This window comes from Carcharodon carcharias, chromosome 25, assembly GCF_017639515.1.
Source record: "Carcharodon carcharias isolate sCarCar2 chromosome 25, sCarCar2.pri, whole genome shotgun sequence".
NCBI lineage: Eukaryota > Metazoa > Chordata > Chondrichthyes > Lamniformes > Lamnidae > Carcharodon > Carcharodon carcharias.
The window spans coordinates 19,937,675-19,954,804 of NC_054491.1; the positions used below are offsets into that span (position 1 = coordinate 19,937,675).

General features: G+C 43.4%; 1 protein-coding gene across 1 annotated transcript; it reads left to right on the top strand.

The window, feature by feature from the left end:
* The first annotated feature begins 831 nt into the window (after nt 1–831).
* LOC121269663 (junctional adhesion molecule-like) lies at nt 832–16,199 on the top strand. The gene is made up of 8 exons (XM_041174449.1): nt 832–963; nt 2,498–2,552; nt 7,635–7,801; nt 8,939–9,155; nt 10,212–10,380; nt 10,485–10,521; nt 12,646–12,771; nt 15,811–16,199. Exons 2-8 carry the CDS (start codon nt 2,501–2,503, stop codon nt 15,892–15,894), a joined length of 852 nt encoding a protein of 283 aa, XP_041030383.1. The 5' UTR covers nt 832–963; nt 2,498–2,500; the 3' UTR covers nt 15,895–16,199.
* Nucleotides 16,200–17,130: the final 931 nt, after the last annotated feature.

A 17,130-nucleotide genomic window follows, 5' to 3' on the forward strand; every position in this document is an offset into this window, starting at 1 on the left:
CCTTGTAGCGGCTGCTCCAAGCTTTAGCGCGACCCTCAGCACATAGTCCTGGACTTTGGAATGTGCCAGTCTGCAACACTTGGTTGGGACAACTCTTTGCACTGGAAGGCCAACAAGTTTCGGGCAGACCAAAGAGCGTCTTTCACTGAAATGGTGATCCTCCAGCTGCAGTTGATGTTTGCCTCATTGTGAGTGCCTGGGGACAGCCAGTAGAGCACAGAGACCTGCAACATGGGGCTGCTCGGGATGAACCTTGACAAAAACCACCGCATATCTTTCCAAACCTTCTTCGCAAAGGCACATTCCAGAATGAGATGTGCAACGGTCTCTTCCCCACCGCAGCTGCTTCCAGGGTAGTGCGCAGTGGCACAAATGCTTCAGTCTTGCGTGAAGAATCTGAGGGGGTGGGGGTGTGCCCTTCTCACCACCAGCCAAGCTACATCTTGGTGCTTGTTTGCAATGAGAAATTCTGTCAAATGACTTTGACAGTCTGTTCAGTGAACCATCCGACAGGATCCACATCTCCTTTTTCCGCAGGGGTTTGGAGGACATTACGTGTGGACCACTAAATGGTATCAGGCTTATTGCGTCCTCTGAAAGATTGCCAAGCACTTCTTGTGCTATTCTAACGTGCAGCAATACGTTTTTACATTAATTTTCCTTTTAAAACAACTGAAAGGAAGGTTTTTCTAAACACTTTTTCGTTTCTTGGTGAAGAAGCCATATTTTTAAAATTGAGGGACTTGAAGGAAAGAACAACTGAAACTTCACTCCACTTCTACATTGCGGTTTCCTGAGCCCCAAGAGCAAACTAAGGAACAACACAATGACGTGACTACCTTGCAGATGACAAATTAAAACTCTGAGGGAATTGAAGCAGACTGCAGCTCAGGAGCAGACTGGATTTTGAGTGTGACTTAGCAGTTACACCGGAGTGGCTTCCGTGGACTGAATAACCAGCTCGTAAGTTCCTTTTCTTTCTGAAACAGAAAAATGTTGAAGGAAAAGAATATTAGCTTTCATTCAAAAATTTCTGCTTTAATTGATAGATTTAATTTTAACTTGTCAGAAAGATCATACGGTTAAAATCCAAATTAACTAATAAGGTGTTTGCTCAGGAGGAATGTTCCCAAGTATAATGAAGTGTTCCTCTCACTCTATCGATAATTATTTTAATTATTTAATTATAATTATGATTTGTATAGTGCCTTTAATGGATGTGGATACTCAGTTACTTTGTCCAGCACAGAGATTGATAGATTTATGGATACTATGGGAATTAGGGGTTAGTGCAGGAAAGTGGAAATGAGTTAGAAGATCAGCCATGCAAAATAGGCCCAAAAGGGCTTTATCCACAATTTCCCTTTTTCCATTCCTGAAGGTGCTGATTCTCACTGGGGTACAGGACCCCTCCTCTCCTGAAGGTGCTGATTCTCACTGGGGTACAGGACCCCTCCTCTCCTGAAGGTGCTGATTCTCACTGGGGGTTGGGTCCCCTCCTCTCCTGAAGGTGCTGATTCTCACTGGGGGTTGGGTCCCCTTCTCTCCTGAAGGTGTTGACTCTCACTGGAGTACAGGCCTGTTCTCTCCATAGGAGTGCCATAAGCTACAGTTGTCACCTCCCCAGTGTTTAATCCGATTTGTCATTCTTCATGTTTGAGCCTCCATTAGTGCATCAGCAGCTATTTGAACTTGGGAGTTGTTACAGGTCAATCCTCTCCACTCCTCGTGTCCATAATCATGCAATGTCCAGCAGTGGTCACAGGGATGAGAGGCAGGAACCTGGCCTGAATTTGGCCATGAATAATGTAGGTCCTGTTATTAAGACTTTCATTGGAACCAATATAATTCAACCTGAAATAAGGATTGGACCTGTTAATGGATGGAATCCTACATAGCTCAACACTGGCTTATGCATTAACCCCAACAACCATTTGAGAATTCAATCTGCAATCTCTAATTTCACTGCTTGTCTTCCATTTCCCATTCTCAGTCAGCTTAACTAATCTAAATCTCTGCTGCTGGCATTCCTACTCCTACAGGTCCCGTTCAATTATCACCCCCTATGCTCACTAACCTGCATTGGATCTGGGTTTGGCAATGCCACGATTTTAATATTCCCATCCTTCTATTCAAATCTCTCCATGACCTTAGCCCAACCCAATCCCTTCAACCTGCTCCAGCCCTGCAACCCTCTGAAACCTTTGTGCTCCTCCAATTCTGGCCTTTACGCAATCCAGATTTTTATCACTCCACTATTGCCAGCCATACCTTTAGCTGTCTAGACCCTTTCTCCCTGCTTCCTCTTTTAAGACACTATTTAAAGCTTAGCTCCTTGGCTAAGGTTTAGTTAGTTGTCAGAATATCTCTTTATGTGGCTCAGAGTCAGATTTTGTTTGATAACTCTCCTGTAAAGTATCTTGGGATGCATTTAAAGGCATTATATAAATGCAAGTTGTTAATATCATTGATTAATTTTCTGTGTTTCTCTCCATAGGTGATGAACAGTGGAATGGGCTTCTTCTTGTTCCTTTCGTCTCTTATGTTCTATGGTAAGAGTTTCTTACAGGTCTAGTAAATTGGGCTTATATTCTCTGTAGTTTAGAAGAATGAGAGATGATCTTATTGACACCTACAAACTTCTGAGGGGGCTTGATATGGTAGACGCTGAGAGATTTTTTTCTATTGGTCAGGGAATCTAAAACATGGGCGTACAGTCTCAGACTAAGGAGCCAACCATTTAGGACTGTGATAAGGAGCAATTACTTCACTCAAAGGGTTGTGAATCTTTGGAATTCTTTTTCCTGGGGGTTGTGGATGCTCCATCATTGAATACATTTAAGGCCGGGATAGACAGATTTTTGGTGTCTCAGGGAATCAAGAGATATGGAGAGTGGGCGGGAAAATGGAGTTGAAGCCAAGACCAGTCAAGCTTGTATTGAATGGTGGAGTAAGTTCAATAGGCCATGGGGTCTACTCCTGCTCCTATTCCTTGTGTCCTGGTGTTTGTTTATTGAGAACAGGGATAGAACAATGAACTATTATGCTGAAGTGTTTTGAGTCTTAACTGTAATTGGAGATAAAGTTGCCAACTCTGGTTGGATGCAATGACCCGCCCACTTCTAACCACCCCACACTTAGGTCATTGGTCCATTCTCAGTGCGTCTGCATTGGACATTTAAAATAATGGGCCCCAAGGGATGAGTGGTGGGACCAGCATCTGGGCAGATCGAGCTAAATTGGTGATTTGTTTTATACCTAGAAGCAGTGGGGGAAATGGATCACTATGTGTACTATTAATGGGAAGGATGGAAACACCAGCCCAGTGTGGCATGGAATCACGAGACCAGGGAGGTCCCAGTTTTAATTTATGGGCCAGTATTGACCACAGCCTAGTCAGTAAAAGGACATGCATTTAAATAGCACTTTTCATAACCTCATGACGTGCAAAACACTTTGCAACCAATGAAGTATTTTTGAAGTGTAATCATTGTTGTAATGTAGGAAACTCTAATGCAGCCAATTTGAGCACAGCAAGGTCCCACAAACAGCAATATGATAATGACCAGTTAATCATTTTAGTGATGTTGGTTGAGAGATAAATATTGGTCTAGACATGGGGAGATCTCCCTGCTCTCTTGGAAATGGTGCCATGGAATCGTTCACACCCACTTGAGCAGGCAAATGAGCCCTCAGTTTAATATATCATCTGAAAGACAGCGCCTCTGAGAGTGCAGCACTCCCTCAGATTTTTGTATTCAAGTCCTGGAGTGAGAATTGAACCCAAAACGTCTGCCACCAGGGTAAGAATGCTATCCACAGAGCCCTGCCCTTTTCCCAGAATCCTTTAACCTCCTATCCTCTAGCCACATATCTAACCTATTCTTAAATGTAAATATGGAGGGAATTTTCAATGGACATTTGTTTGGGCCGTTGAATCTCACTAGGTGGGTCCCACCATGATGGGGCTGGAAAACCCCAGCCATGGTCTCTGTTTCATTCACTATCTTTGGTAGTGAACTCTACAGCCTCATGACTCTCAACTTTCTCTTGCTCTATGTCCTAAATCTCTTTAATATAATCTCACCTCCATATCCGTTCATTCTAGACCCCTCAACCACGGGAAAAACTATGGAGGCAATTAGAACCCACCATTGGGCAGTTAACGGGATTGGGGGCAATGCAGGTTTTACCCTCTGCCCGATTTTGCTCTTCATTCAAGTCAACATGGAGCAATTTTGGTCATCCCATCCCAACCCCGTGGAATTTCCACCAGATGAATAAAGTTAAAAAAGACCCCTTCTGTTTCTGTCTACTCTGTGCCTTCCATTCATAACATTAAACTCTATCAAATCATTCTGTGTACAAGATAAGAACTGGGAGCAGGAGTAGGCCATAGGATCCCTAAAGCCTGTTCTGCCATGCAATAAGATCATGGCTGATCTTCCACCTCAACTCCCCTCTCTGACCCTGTCCCCATATCCCTTGATTCCTTTACTAGCTAAACATTTATCTACCTCAATCCTGAATATATCCAATGACTGAACGTCCACAGCTCTCTAGCACAGAGAATTCCAAAGATTCACAAGCCTGTGAGTGGCAACCTAAATGGCCATTCCCTTATCCTGAGACCATGAACATTAGTTCTAAACTCTTCAGCCAGTGGAAACAGCCTCTCAGCGTCTACCTTGAAGAAATCCATGGGGAGGATCTTCTGGTCAGCAAGTGGGGTGGGGCCTGCTCGCTGACGCGTAAAATGACAGGGAATGACGTCGGGAGTTCCTCTGACGTCACCCTGCATCATTTCAATTTTCAGGTCGGCTGGGGCTCAGCCGAGCCAGCTGTGCACCCGCTGACCTCTCAACGGCCTATTGAGGCCATTAATAAAACAATTTAAATAATTAACAGGGTTGCCTGTCCAACCTTAGGGTTGGCGGGTAGGTCGGGAGCCCTGGCGGGCTTCGGAAAAAGCATGAAACCTCATCCACAGGCGGGATGAGGGTTTTTAAATATTTAATAAAGGTTTGAGTTAAAGTGATGGACATGTCCCAACTCATGTGACAGTGTCACATGACGGGACATGTCAGGGAAATGTGGATATCATTTCTTCCCATTTTTAAATTTTGAGCTGATCCCCCTGAGGCAGCACTTAGCCTCAGGGAGGTCAGTGTGCTCTTCCATGTGCATGCGCGAAAGAGCGCACTCTCGGCTGAGGGAATTCCCCCCATCCTGCCCACACAGGAAGCACATAGTGTCCTGGTGGACATCACGCTTGACGGGCCTTAATTGGCCCGCCCACTTAAAATGGCAGCGCGCCCTCCTGCACCCACTCCTGCACTTCACCCCACCCGATGGGAGGAAAATTTTCCCCTATATATTGCAATGAGACCACCTCTCGTCCTTCTAAACTCCAAAGAATATAAACCCACTCTACTCAAACACCCCTCGTAGAACAGCTCTCTCATCTATGTTCTAATGAAACAAATACACTATGGCTTAGATGTAAGTGTTTAAAGCAACCATTGGGTTTCAGGATTTATATCCCTTGTTCAAACTGCCCAAGTTGGTGATTGGTTCGATCCCAGCTGTCACTTTAAGTGAAGAAATGTTATTTACATTAGGCGCAGTTCCGTTGCTGCACAGGAGAGCACAGCAATTGTAATTTACTGTAAAGAGGAAGAAGCCACTACAGCAGATCCTTCCCACCATCCCCACCCCACACACCCCACCAACCATACCATGAACTACCCACAGTTTCCCCCTTTCCAGACAGCTGACGTTGACTTTGAAAGTAGCTTTCTTACTGTGAAGCAAAGTAACTCTTAACAAGGCACTATTATCCAGGCTGGTGCCCTGATGCAGGACTGAGGTTGGGCTACCTTGACAGAGATTCCATATTCCACATGGGACAGGAAACCAAGAACGCTCATGGCTTTAGGTAGTGTTCTCCAACGTGGACTCCTTGTTTCAAATTGGCCTTACTCTGTGCAGGAAGATCTGCAGATGTTTTAATAACCCTGTTTCACTGTTTGGTGGCATGGACAACATCAACTCGCTTTCGTTTAAGGAAGATATACATAGAAGCCAGCACAATTTGTTGAAGGCAATCATGTTTGACTAACTTGATTGAGTTTTATGATTGGTCAGGGTGATTCAGTTGATTTGTATCTATGGACGGAAAAACGTTGTTTGATAAAGTGCCAGATAATAGCCTTGTTAGGAAATAATGAAGCCTATGGGATGAAAGGAGTAGTCAGTGGCAGCACTGATACCTAATTGACTAAAGGATGGAAAGCAAAGATAGTTGTTAGCAATTGTTTTTCAGACTGAGGAAAGTGTGCAGTTGTGTCCCTCAGGGAGCATTGTAAAGATCACCGCTCTTTTTGATAATATATGCCGGATGCTGCACACACGTGGTTCTTGAGCCTGGCAGTGATTCAGTTATCATTGCATTGGTCAGTAATTTATATTAATGCATATTAGAGGTCAAGTAACAGAGTTTGGTTTGTGCTGAGAAACAATGAGTATCGGATACCCAACATTAAATCGAGAGTTTATAAATAGGATTGTATGTAGCCAAGAATGGGTTACAGGCTGGAATCTATCGCAGGTTTCAAGCAGTTTACATGTAGCATAACAGATACCCAGGAGTAAATTACAGTCCAGAATCTAATCGAGAGGTTCGGGCAGTTTATGGGCAGAATTTTGCCCTTGTCGGGCGGGCTCGGTGGGGCGGACGGGTGGGGTTGAGAAGCTGACCGTCGTCGGTGATCGGGGCCGGACCGTAATTTCACGCTGATGGGCCAATTGAGGCCTGCCAAGTGTGAAACACATGCTGCAGCGCTTAGTGCTGCCTGTGTGGGGAGGGGAGGAGGCCGAGCGGAGAGCTTCATGTATGCGTGTGGGTGTCACATGAGCAAGGGGGACATGTTAGAATCGGGATGAAATCTTTTTTTTTTACGTGACGGATTGAAACCTCATCCCGCCCGTGGATGAGGCTGGGCAAAAAAAATGCAAAGGCCGCTTGGTCTTTTCGTCTAACCACTAGCTGTAAGTTTGGATGGGCAGTGAAAAAGTTAAATCAATTGGATTGTTAATGGTCTTAATAGGCCTTTTAATTGTCAGTGGGCACACTGCCAACTCACGCGTGTGCCCGCCAATCGAAATATCGCGCGAGTGCACGATGACATCGGGACACTTGCCTGACGTCACCACGCGTCACCTTACGCTCATTCGGGTCGGGCGCATGCCTGTCTGACAAACGAAAAGTTCTACCCTGTGTGTAGAATAACAGGCACCCAAGGAGCAAGTCTGGAATCGGTGATTTATATGCAAAATAACAGGTAGTCAGGAGAGAGTTACAATCCGGAATCCGATCGAGGGGTTCAGAGTGTTTATACTCAGGACAGAGTTAAAGCCTGGAAACTAATTGAAGCTTTTGGGTGGTTTATACAGAGAATAACAGTAATCCAAGAGAGAGTTACAGTCTGGAATCTAATCAATGGGTTTGGGTAATTTATGAAGGATAGTTGGTGTAACATCACCAAAAGGGGAAATAAACCCATTGCCAGCCATCACAGGTACTGAGGCTTCTATCAATCTACAGACATTGCCTGTTTGTTCCTGCTCCGTAGGTATCTGCTCAATCTTAGCTATTGGTGTCTCCACCCCAAAATCCTTGGTTGTGGAGGAGGGAATGGAGCTACGGCTGGACTGCAAGCTGGGACATGCGGACACTCAATTACACAACATCAAGCTGGAATGGTCTTATACCCCTTACACTGGTGCTGAAGAGGACTTGGTGAGTGATGTGTTCCAGTGCGCTGTGTCAGCTTCTGTGGCTGCACTCGACCACCAGCTTCTCACCCCCTTGTCTTTAACTCAAATGTGGTGTCCGCATGTTGTCATTTTAGGGCCACTGTAATGTCGGCCAGAGTTTTGACTGTCTCTGGGGAATTTTTACACAAAACTGTAGCAGGTGCGCACCAAAGTTCCAAATGATGGGAAGCCACCGGGTGACAGCTCTGGTTTACCTCAAAAGGCTCTGAGAGTAAGTCTAGATTTAGAGGCTAGCAGCTAATGCAAAAGGGAATTCCAAAGTCTTCTATAGGCATATAAACAGTAAGAGGGTGATAAAAAAGAGGAGTAAGGACCAAAAGAGGATTTACACATGGAGGCAGGAGACATGGCTAAGATATTAAGTGAATATTTCACATCTGGCTTGACCAAGGAAGAAGACGCTACCCAGGCCATGGGGAAAGAGGGGGGAAGTTCAGCCACTATAAGGGTTTAAAATTGATAACAAGGAGGTACTGGACTGGTTGAGTGAACTTAAAGTTGACAAGGCACCAGGACCAGATAAGATGTATTCAAAGGTACTGGGAGAAGCGAGAGTGGAAAGTGCAGATGCATTGGCCATAATTTTTTTAGTCTTCTTTAGGCTCAGGGGTGGTGTCAGAAGACTGGAGAATTGCAAAAATTACACCCTTGTTCAATAAAGCGGGTAAGAATAAGCCCAGCAACTATAGGCCTGTCAGTTTAACTTTGATGCTGGGGAAACTTCTAGAAACTATAATTTGGGACAGAATTAATAGTCACATGGACAAATGTGGGTTAATTAAGGAGACCCAGCATGGGTTCCCAAGGAAAAATTGTGTTCAACTAACTTGCTAGAATTTTTCAAAGAGGTAACCTGTTTCATCCCTGGGAGTGTTTGACGGGGACAGCGTAGAGGGAGCTTTACTCTATATCTAACCCCGTGCTGTACCTGTCCTGGGAGTGTTTGATGGAGACAGTGTGGAGGGAGCTTTACTCTGTATCTAATCCCGTGCTGTACCTGTTCTGGGAGTGACTGATGGGGACTGTGTAGAGGGAGCTTTACTCTGTATCTAAGCCTGTGCTTTCTCTTCAATTACATTCCTTCTTGATTCCAACACAGATTTTTTTTCACTATCAAAACCTCAGTGTGGTCGTGCAGAATGGTACATTCTCCATGAGACTTCAGTGGGTTGGTGACATCCGACAAAACAATGGTTCCATTCTCATAACTAAAGTGGAGTGCAGTGACAAAGGTTATTTCACTTGTGATTTGCGGATCCCCAGGTTATCCAGTGAAATCTTTACAAGCAGAATTGATCTAAAAGTCTTGTGCACAGGTAATGAACTAAGTTGCTGTACCTCAATACATTGGGAGTGAATGGGAAGGAATTTGAGCCTTTGGGATTCAAAACTCTGGGAGTGAACGAGAAAGGAATTTGTCTATTAGGATTGTATGCACTGGGAATGAATGGGAAGGTGTTTGGTCCATTGGGATTCAGTATTCCGGGAGTGAATGAGAAAAGGTTTCATCCATTGGGATTGTATGCACTGGGCATAAATGAGAAAGGGCTGATCCACTGGGATTCAATACTCTGGGAATGAATTGGAAAGGGTTTATGTCATTTGTGCATTATGTAGAGTTTAACTCAATGTTGTGAGTAAGCTAGGATTAAGCGGTAACTATGTAAGACTTTTCTACTCACCTCTTGTTTGCAATAACCCCATAAATCAAATTAATGGATGAAATATTCTGCACAGCATTCCCCATGTTCTCATGCATGCAGCTAATGGGTGGGGCCTTCAATAAAGAGAGAGCAATCACAAAATCAATCTTTGTATTAACGAGACTGCCAAGCATCCAGAAACCTAATTGAAATAAGAAAGAATTTACATTTATATAACTCTATTACATCCTTAAGACATACCAAGATGCTTTTCAATCAATGAATTCCTTTCAAGTGTATTTAATAATGTTATATAGATAAGCATAGCAGTCAACTTTCACACAAAATACCACAAACAGCAATGAGACCAATTAATCTGGTTCGGTGGTGTTGGTTGGGAAATAAACCTTGATCAGGACACTTCGACTTTCTTTGGATAATATTGTTGGCTATTAAACATTTACCTCAATAACCAGGTTTGGCATCTCATTCAAAAGATGGCATCTTTGAGTGTGCAGCATTCTTTAAGTGCTGCATTGATGTGTCAGCCTAAATTCTGTGCTTAAATCTGGGAGCAGGGATTTAATTGACAGTCGTTGGTGAGATTGCTACCGAGCCATGAAAGACTTGTTTCTTTTGTGAAATTGCTGCTTTTTTGGGTGTTGGGAGGTGGGGGATGGGGTGTGGTGAGGCAGAGATTTTGTATCTGAGCATTTCTATTCCCTTCAGGTTCCAAAGGTACAAGATCTATCAGGCATCCAGGGTTAGCAGAAGCAGTTCCAAAGAATATTATCATATATACAACAGTGGGGATTTTCAGCTTCTTTGGTGCACTGTCTATTATCCTTGTAAGTGTATGGAAGAAACGTTCAATAAACACAGCACCAAGGAGTCAAAGGTAATACATTGAGGAGGGAGAATTTAAATTAGTTTTATTGTTACCTTTCTTTTCACACAAAGAATAATTCTGAACTTTCTCCCTCATTTTCTGTGGTCATTAAGCAGAAGAAACTGTCCTGGCGGGCTTGAAGATTTTGAGGTAAGGGTTTTAATGCAGACTTTTAATAATCCAGAATATTAAATATTCAGTCATTTCCTCAGTCACTGAAACTTTAAGATCAATTGCCAACTTCAGGTCAAATGGATTGAATGTTCTTCCAGAGATTCTTCATAGTTAGAGGGACATCTACTAAAGACTTCCTTTCCCATCATAGTTGGAAGGTTGATCTGTTTGAGATTTATAGGGTAATGAAGAGAATAGATTGTGTCCAAGTTGACAGTTTGTTCAATATAAATAGATTAGGGAGAACCAGGAGTCACAATTTTTTATTATATGAGGCTAGACCAAGGTTAGATGTCAGGAGTTGGCTCTTTTCCCAAAGAATAGTGAACACCCAGAACAAGCTGGTGGCTTACTTGGAGGGCACCAATTCACTGAAATCTTTCAAGTAAGAGCTGGACCTGTTTGGGGTTGGAGCAGGCATCACCTCTTGCAAAAACTAGTTATTCCAGGGAATTCAGGACCTAAATGAGTTGGAAAAGAATTTCCCAAATGTTTTCCCCCAACTTGGCTTGGTTTTCAACCTGGTTCCTTTCCTCTCCCAGGAGATTGCATGGTTTTTGGTGGAGTAGAGTGTTCATTTTCTTTTATTCACTCTCAGAATATCGCTGGCAAGGTCAGCATTCATTGTCCATCCTCAATTGCTCTTGGTAAGATAGGTGTGCCACCTCCTTGAACCATGTGGTGTAAACACGCCCATAGTACTACTTTTCTGTAGCAGTTTGATACAACTGATTGGCCATATCAGAGGGCAGTTAAGAGTCAGCCACATTGCTGTGGTTCTGGAGTCCATGTAGGCCAGACCAGGTAAGGATGGAAGATTTCCTTGGCTAAAGGACATTGGTGAATCAGATGGATTTTTACAACAATCCAATAGTTTCATGATCATCATTAATGAGACTAGACTAACATTTTTTCCAGATTTATTTATTTGAATTTGAACAGCTGCCCTGATGGGATTTGAACTCATTTCTTCTGAGCACTAATAAGGGCATCTGGGTAACCAGTCATATCACCACTATGATACCAATATTACAATACTCAAAGTGTAGGCCAAGCTGGTGGAACATAGGGTCTTTTACAATCAGTCACTATTTGTATGTTTGTAAGCTTCATCCAACTTCTAGCCCATATGGTTAACCATGTGAATAAACCATGTTTAAACTCCACAGACTAGAAAGAAGATTGTTTGGACTGGACTAAATGAGATTTATAGAATTTTAAGTGGTATGGATATTAGTTTAAGTGAAATCAGGGTTATGACGGCCAGACATTATAAATTTAGATGAGTGAGTATTGAATTTAAAACTGGCATTACTTAAAATGTGAGAAATGTCTGTAATGATCTGTTAGGCAGGGGTGTAGAAATTCTGGGTCCAGCATTTGGGCAGCAGTGGGATACTGGAGGATCGAGTTTCAATAGGAATATTGGGGTTCAGGAAAGATGGGATTAGATACCGGGTTTAGAGGTACTAGAGAGATGGTTTTTATTAACCTAATGGTGTTTTCTTATCCTTGACTGCTTTTGGTATGGTGATGTGATCAGCTATTTACCACATAAGAACATTAAATTTGCTGTCTGCTTCTATTCCAAAAACTTTTGAGAATTATCTCAACTGTTGGGTGGTGTTGGAGACAATTGTTATTCAGAGATATTTGTTTCGTTGCTTCAGTTTCCTCCTTTCCTCTCCTGAAGGTCCTGGTTCACAGGTGATGTCAGCTTCCAGCATTGCAGTGAAGCCAATCATTCCTCACGTAGGAATCTAAACAGTGAATGTTGGCAAGTTATACCATCAAGGAATAAAAGCTGTGCCTGGCTCTGTTTTTACCTGGCAGCAATTCTCCAGAAGGAATCATTAGATCAGGGCAAGGAACGACAGCTGATGTTCCTCCGACAGGGGCTCAGAAGTCAAATGTGCGACTCTAATTCAGCTGAAAGCAGCTGGTCGATGATGGGGCCAGAGTGTTGCGTCCCACACAACCTGGACCCAATGAGGCATTGGAGAAGCACAAGAGGAGATTGGGAGGACCTAGAATAGAAAGGGAAAGGCTAGAGAATAGCCAGTTACAACTCAGTAAACTAATATGTTCACCAACAATCAGTACACAGGCCATTACGTCACTGTGACCAGCAGACACCCGCTCCAGATTGACAGAGAAAATAAAGCCATGAAGGTAAAGAAAAATAAGGAATCAAAGACTGGTGAAGAAGAAATTTATGTAACAATGGTAAGATTGTTGGGAAACAATTACTTCAGCATGATTTAAGTATTTGACATTGCACAGTGCCTGCATGACTAGCTGATATTCATAGTGAGGAATAAATCATAGAAACACAGAAAGTTTTATGGCACTAAAGGAGGCCATTTGGCCCGTTGTGTCTGTGCCAGCTGTAAAATCCAATCTAATCCCACCTCCTAGCTCTTGGTCCATAGTCCTGTACCTTACAGCACCTCAAGTGTATATCCAAGTATCATTTTTTCAGTGCTATCCATCCATTGCATGCACACGTTGTGTAAAGGCATTTTAGTAACAGAAACTGGCTGACAGGTTCATCGCTCTTTGAGTAATCTCATTCCCACTACTCAATTTGCTACCATATCCCTTAATCATACCCACTCACCTTTCCATTCTATCTCTCAATCCTTTTTTCACCAATTCACTCACTCCCATGTCCCATCTCCTCACCAAATCCCTCAACTCCTTCCTTTCTCCAAAAGTATAGCCACAGTACGTTCCCTCGATCAAGGGCATTTAGTGCCTGATCAAACTCGACATCGGGAAGGCAAGCCTGCTGAGAGCCAGGTGCATGCTGTCTGATCCCATGGACTAGGCTGCCAATTTATGCTCCAATTCAATTCCTCTTTGTGTGAGAAAGTTCACCGTGATTTCTCTTCTTATTCTTCTCTCTCTTGTTTGTCACTTGAGTCCACTGGGATGTGAACAATTTGTCCAATTCAGTACTGCTGGTCCCAGAGGACAGAATGTTGTTGAGGTATCAGGGTCCTGCCTGCCACCTGGAGAGCCAGCAAGTAACCTGCGCTGCCTGTTTTTGTGAAGGCACCCCCCCCCCCCCCCCCCCAAACCACAAGCCAATCAGGCAGTGATGAGGCCAGTGGCGGGCTTTCCCCTGGAATCAAAACCCCAAGGGCGCAAGCCTCACCTACCGAGAGCCGCTGGCCAATCAGATGCCAGCAGCTTTTGTTCTCAGCAGTGCCACAGTGGAGGCCCAGGATCGTGCAGTGTCCCAGGCCACAGGTAAGCAAGGTCGAAATGGCAGGGAGAGGGGTGTAGCAGGGTCAGCAGCAAGAGTTGGGGTGGGGGGGTGGTGGCTCTCAATGGGCTTGCCTTTCTGATGTCGAGTTCGATCAGGCACTAAGTGCCTTTGATTGAGGGACCACACCTCCCCCATTCCTCCCCTCCCCCTACCACCCAACCCCAGAGCTGATAAGCTGGCTGCACGGTTTTAGCTGCTGTGCACACTGCATAGCGACAGACCCGCCTGCCGCAGGGTTAATGCCAGGGAGGCCGTTATGTCATTATTAACTAGCCACTTAAGCGCCTCACTTGGTGCTGAGGCAGGAAGTTCAACCATGTGCCTTCCTTCCCAGGACTTAATTCTGGGCGAGGCAAGAAGATGGTGGAATTCCGGTACACCACCATCCCACCTAATTACACGCCTTTTCCCGCCTCCAGAGAGGGCAGAAAATTCCACCCATAATCTCAAACATTTTACGGTCAAAGACTTCTCCAAAGGAAATAAAGTCACATCCATTAAAAAAAGCCTTGATTCCTAATACAAGGAATTATCACTTCTATATCTTCTCAATATATCTTCTCAGGCCTAAGGTTCCCAACATTAAAGGATTGGAGTCTCCAGGAATTGAAGACTGATCTCCTGGACATCACTTCAAGTAATCGTGGAGAAAAACTATGCAGCTCTAAAAAAAAATTCATAATCTTTTAACACTTTTGTTTCATAGTTATAAAAGTAACAGATATGGGGAAAAAAAGCTGACAGACAGCCATGAATAATACAATCGGATAATTTGGGAAGGCAATGTGCCATGAGGATTGTTGGGCAACCAAAAGTGGGCGTGGATGGATCATTCGATGACACCTCCAGGAATACATCCAACCAGAGTTGGCAACCCTAGTCACAGCCCCAGCCAACTTTATCTTCATTGGGTACTTACATGAGTGAACCTTTATAGAAAGAAGATCTTGCATTTATACAGCACCTTACATGAACTCAATGTGTCCCAAAGCACTTTACAGCTTTTTACTTAAGTGTAGTCATTGTAGTAATGCAGGGAACCTGGCGTCCAATTTGCACACAGCAGGATCCCACAAATAGCAATGTGGTAACATCAGACCATCTGTTTTGTTGGTGGTGTTGGTTGAGGGTTAGTGTTGGCTGGAGCATTGGGAAGAACATATCCTGATGGGTGAGATTACTGCCCACTGAGCCATGGCTGACACAGAAAGTGTTCACAGGTTAAAGGCCAGAAAAATGGGTCTTGGTGAGTCTTCTCCTCCTGAACCTAGGACCAACTTTGGCACCTCAATTTATTTTGGAGTCAGTGTAAAGAAGGAAAGACTTACATTTATATACTTTTCACAACCTCAGGATACAAAACACTTCACAACCGGTGAAGTACTTTTGAAATGTAGTCACGGTTGTACTGTGAGAAAATATGGCAGCCAATTTGTGCATAGGCAGCTCCAAAAAACAGTCATGAGACAAATTCCCAGTTGGACTGTTTTGTTGGCGTTGGTTGACTATACACCAAGGGTTAAATCTATGACCTTACCAGTCTCTATGCAATGGCTACTCATCAGGGGAGCAGTTTCTTAATTGGTAAAAATTCCACCTCATGAAACAGTCCTCTTGAGGGGATTCAGGATAATAGACACTTCCAAGCTGGGAGAAGAAATATGTATATTTTAAGTAACTTCGGTCCTTCCCTGATATATTCAAGATTAAGGGCTGTGATTGTGTTACACCATATGCATTGCAAATTAATTTCCAATCTGTTCCTCAGACAAGCCATGGCTGGTACATATTATGGGGACAATTTGGCAGGATCATGCCTTGGGGAGTCTCACCTACCTGTTGTATATTTTAGGAGGTCATGGAGCAGTGCAGTGATTTTCCCAGATGAACTATTCTGCCCATGAGGGAAAACTCCGAAAGTTAGCCTGGAGTGTGAAAATTATCCCATGTGTTTTGTTCCTAAGGTTTTCCTGTCTCTCTTTTGTCCCCAGCGCTCGTTCGTAGGAACTGGGAAATCAAATGACCTTCCTAAACCTATCGTACTCAGTGATCCTATTTATGGAGAATGTGGGTAATTCCACTCCATGGATTTTCTGGAATCTAACAGATCATTGGAACTTTTTGAGGCTGTATTCATAATTTTGTTAACAGCAAATAGACACCCACAATTCTTCAAGACTGTGTTCGATGGTTCTGGTTTGATGGAGTGACTGAAATTCCTTAAATTTTCATTTTTTTTCAGCCTTTTTCAAAACCAACTGGTTCTGTTTTATTGCATTAAGAAGCACAATGCCACTTCCGGGTCTAACTTTGAAAATATTATATTTTAATGTTTGCAAAGAGATAACTGTGAATGAATAAATGTTCTGTGTTTTGTCCATTTCTCTAGTTCCGGATAGTGGTGTTAAGGGGATACCACTTCAATGAAAAAACTTGTAGCAAATTTGTTTCTATTTTGCTTAGAAGCTGGGGATGAAGTTCAAAACGAGTCAATTTTTGTCATGAACTCAAATGTGTTTCAGTGACACTTTCCAATCCGGTTTTTGTGCCGTTGAGTACCTGTAAACAAACAAAATGTTTGCCATCACTCATGAAGAATATGCCCCTTTAATGCAGTTTGACGGTGTAGTTTTGAATTCTGTTTGTTCTGTGAACTAAATCTCATAGAGGAAGTAATCACATCAGATACAAAAACAGAAAATGCTGGAAATACTTGGCAAATCTCGCAGCATCTATGGCAAGGGTGGGGAACCTTTCTGTTATCACAGGCCTTGATTGGTAAGGGGATCAAAGGTTACGGGGAGAAGGCAGGAGAATAGGGTTGAGAAACTTATCAGCCATGATTGAATGGCGGAGCAGACTCGATGGGCCGAATGGCCTAATTTCTGCTCCTATGTCCTATGGTTTTATTCACCCATGGACAAAATTAGTCGTGGGCCACACACACCTAAAAATCAACTTAATTTAGTTTCTTCAGAGCGAACACAGAAACGTTCAACTCACCCACCGTTTTAATGCGATGGCTGAATTTGAACATTATGATGTTAAGTATTATTATAGTAATTTAGCTGACGCTTTTATCCAAAGCAAATTCGTAACAACGATGGTAAATGTTATTTTGAAGGCACTACTATCATAGGTCTACATTTTTAGAAATCTTGCTGCGGTCAAATGAAATTGAGCAATGGGGCAGATCCGACCCATTGGCCATAGATTCCCAACCCTGGTCTATGGAGAGAGAAACAGAGTTAACGTTTCAGATCAATGACCTTCTATCGGAACGATGAAAGATCACGCAGCTGAAATGTCAA

Bases quoted from the DNA above. Each gene is read 5' to 3' on its own strand.
- LOC121269663 (XM_041174449.1), top strand. From the start codon at position 2,501: ATGAACAGTGGAATGGGCTTCTTCTTGTTCCTTTCGTCTCTTATGTTC. The intron at 10,381-10,484 runs GTAATACATTGA...GTGGTCATTAAG, and splicing joins ACAGCACCAAGGAGTCAAAG to CAGAAGAAACTGTCCTGGCG. The intron at 10,522-12,645 runs GTAAGGGTTTTA...ACCAACAATCAG, and splicing joins GCGGGCTTGAAGATTTTGAG to TACACAGGCCATTACGTCAC.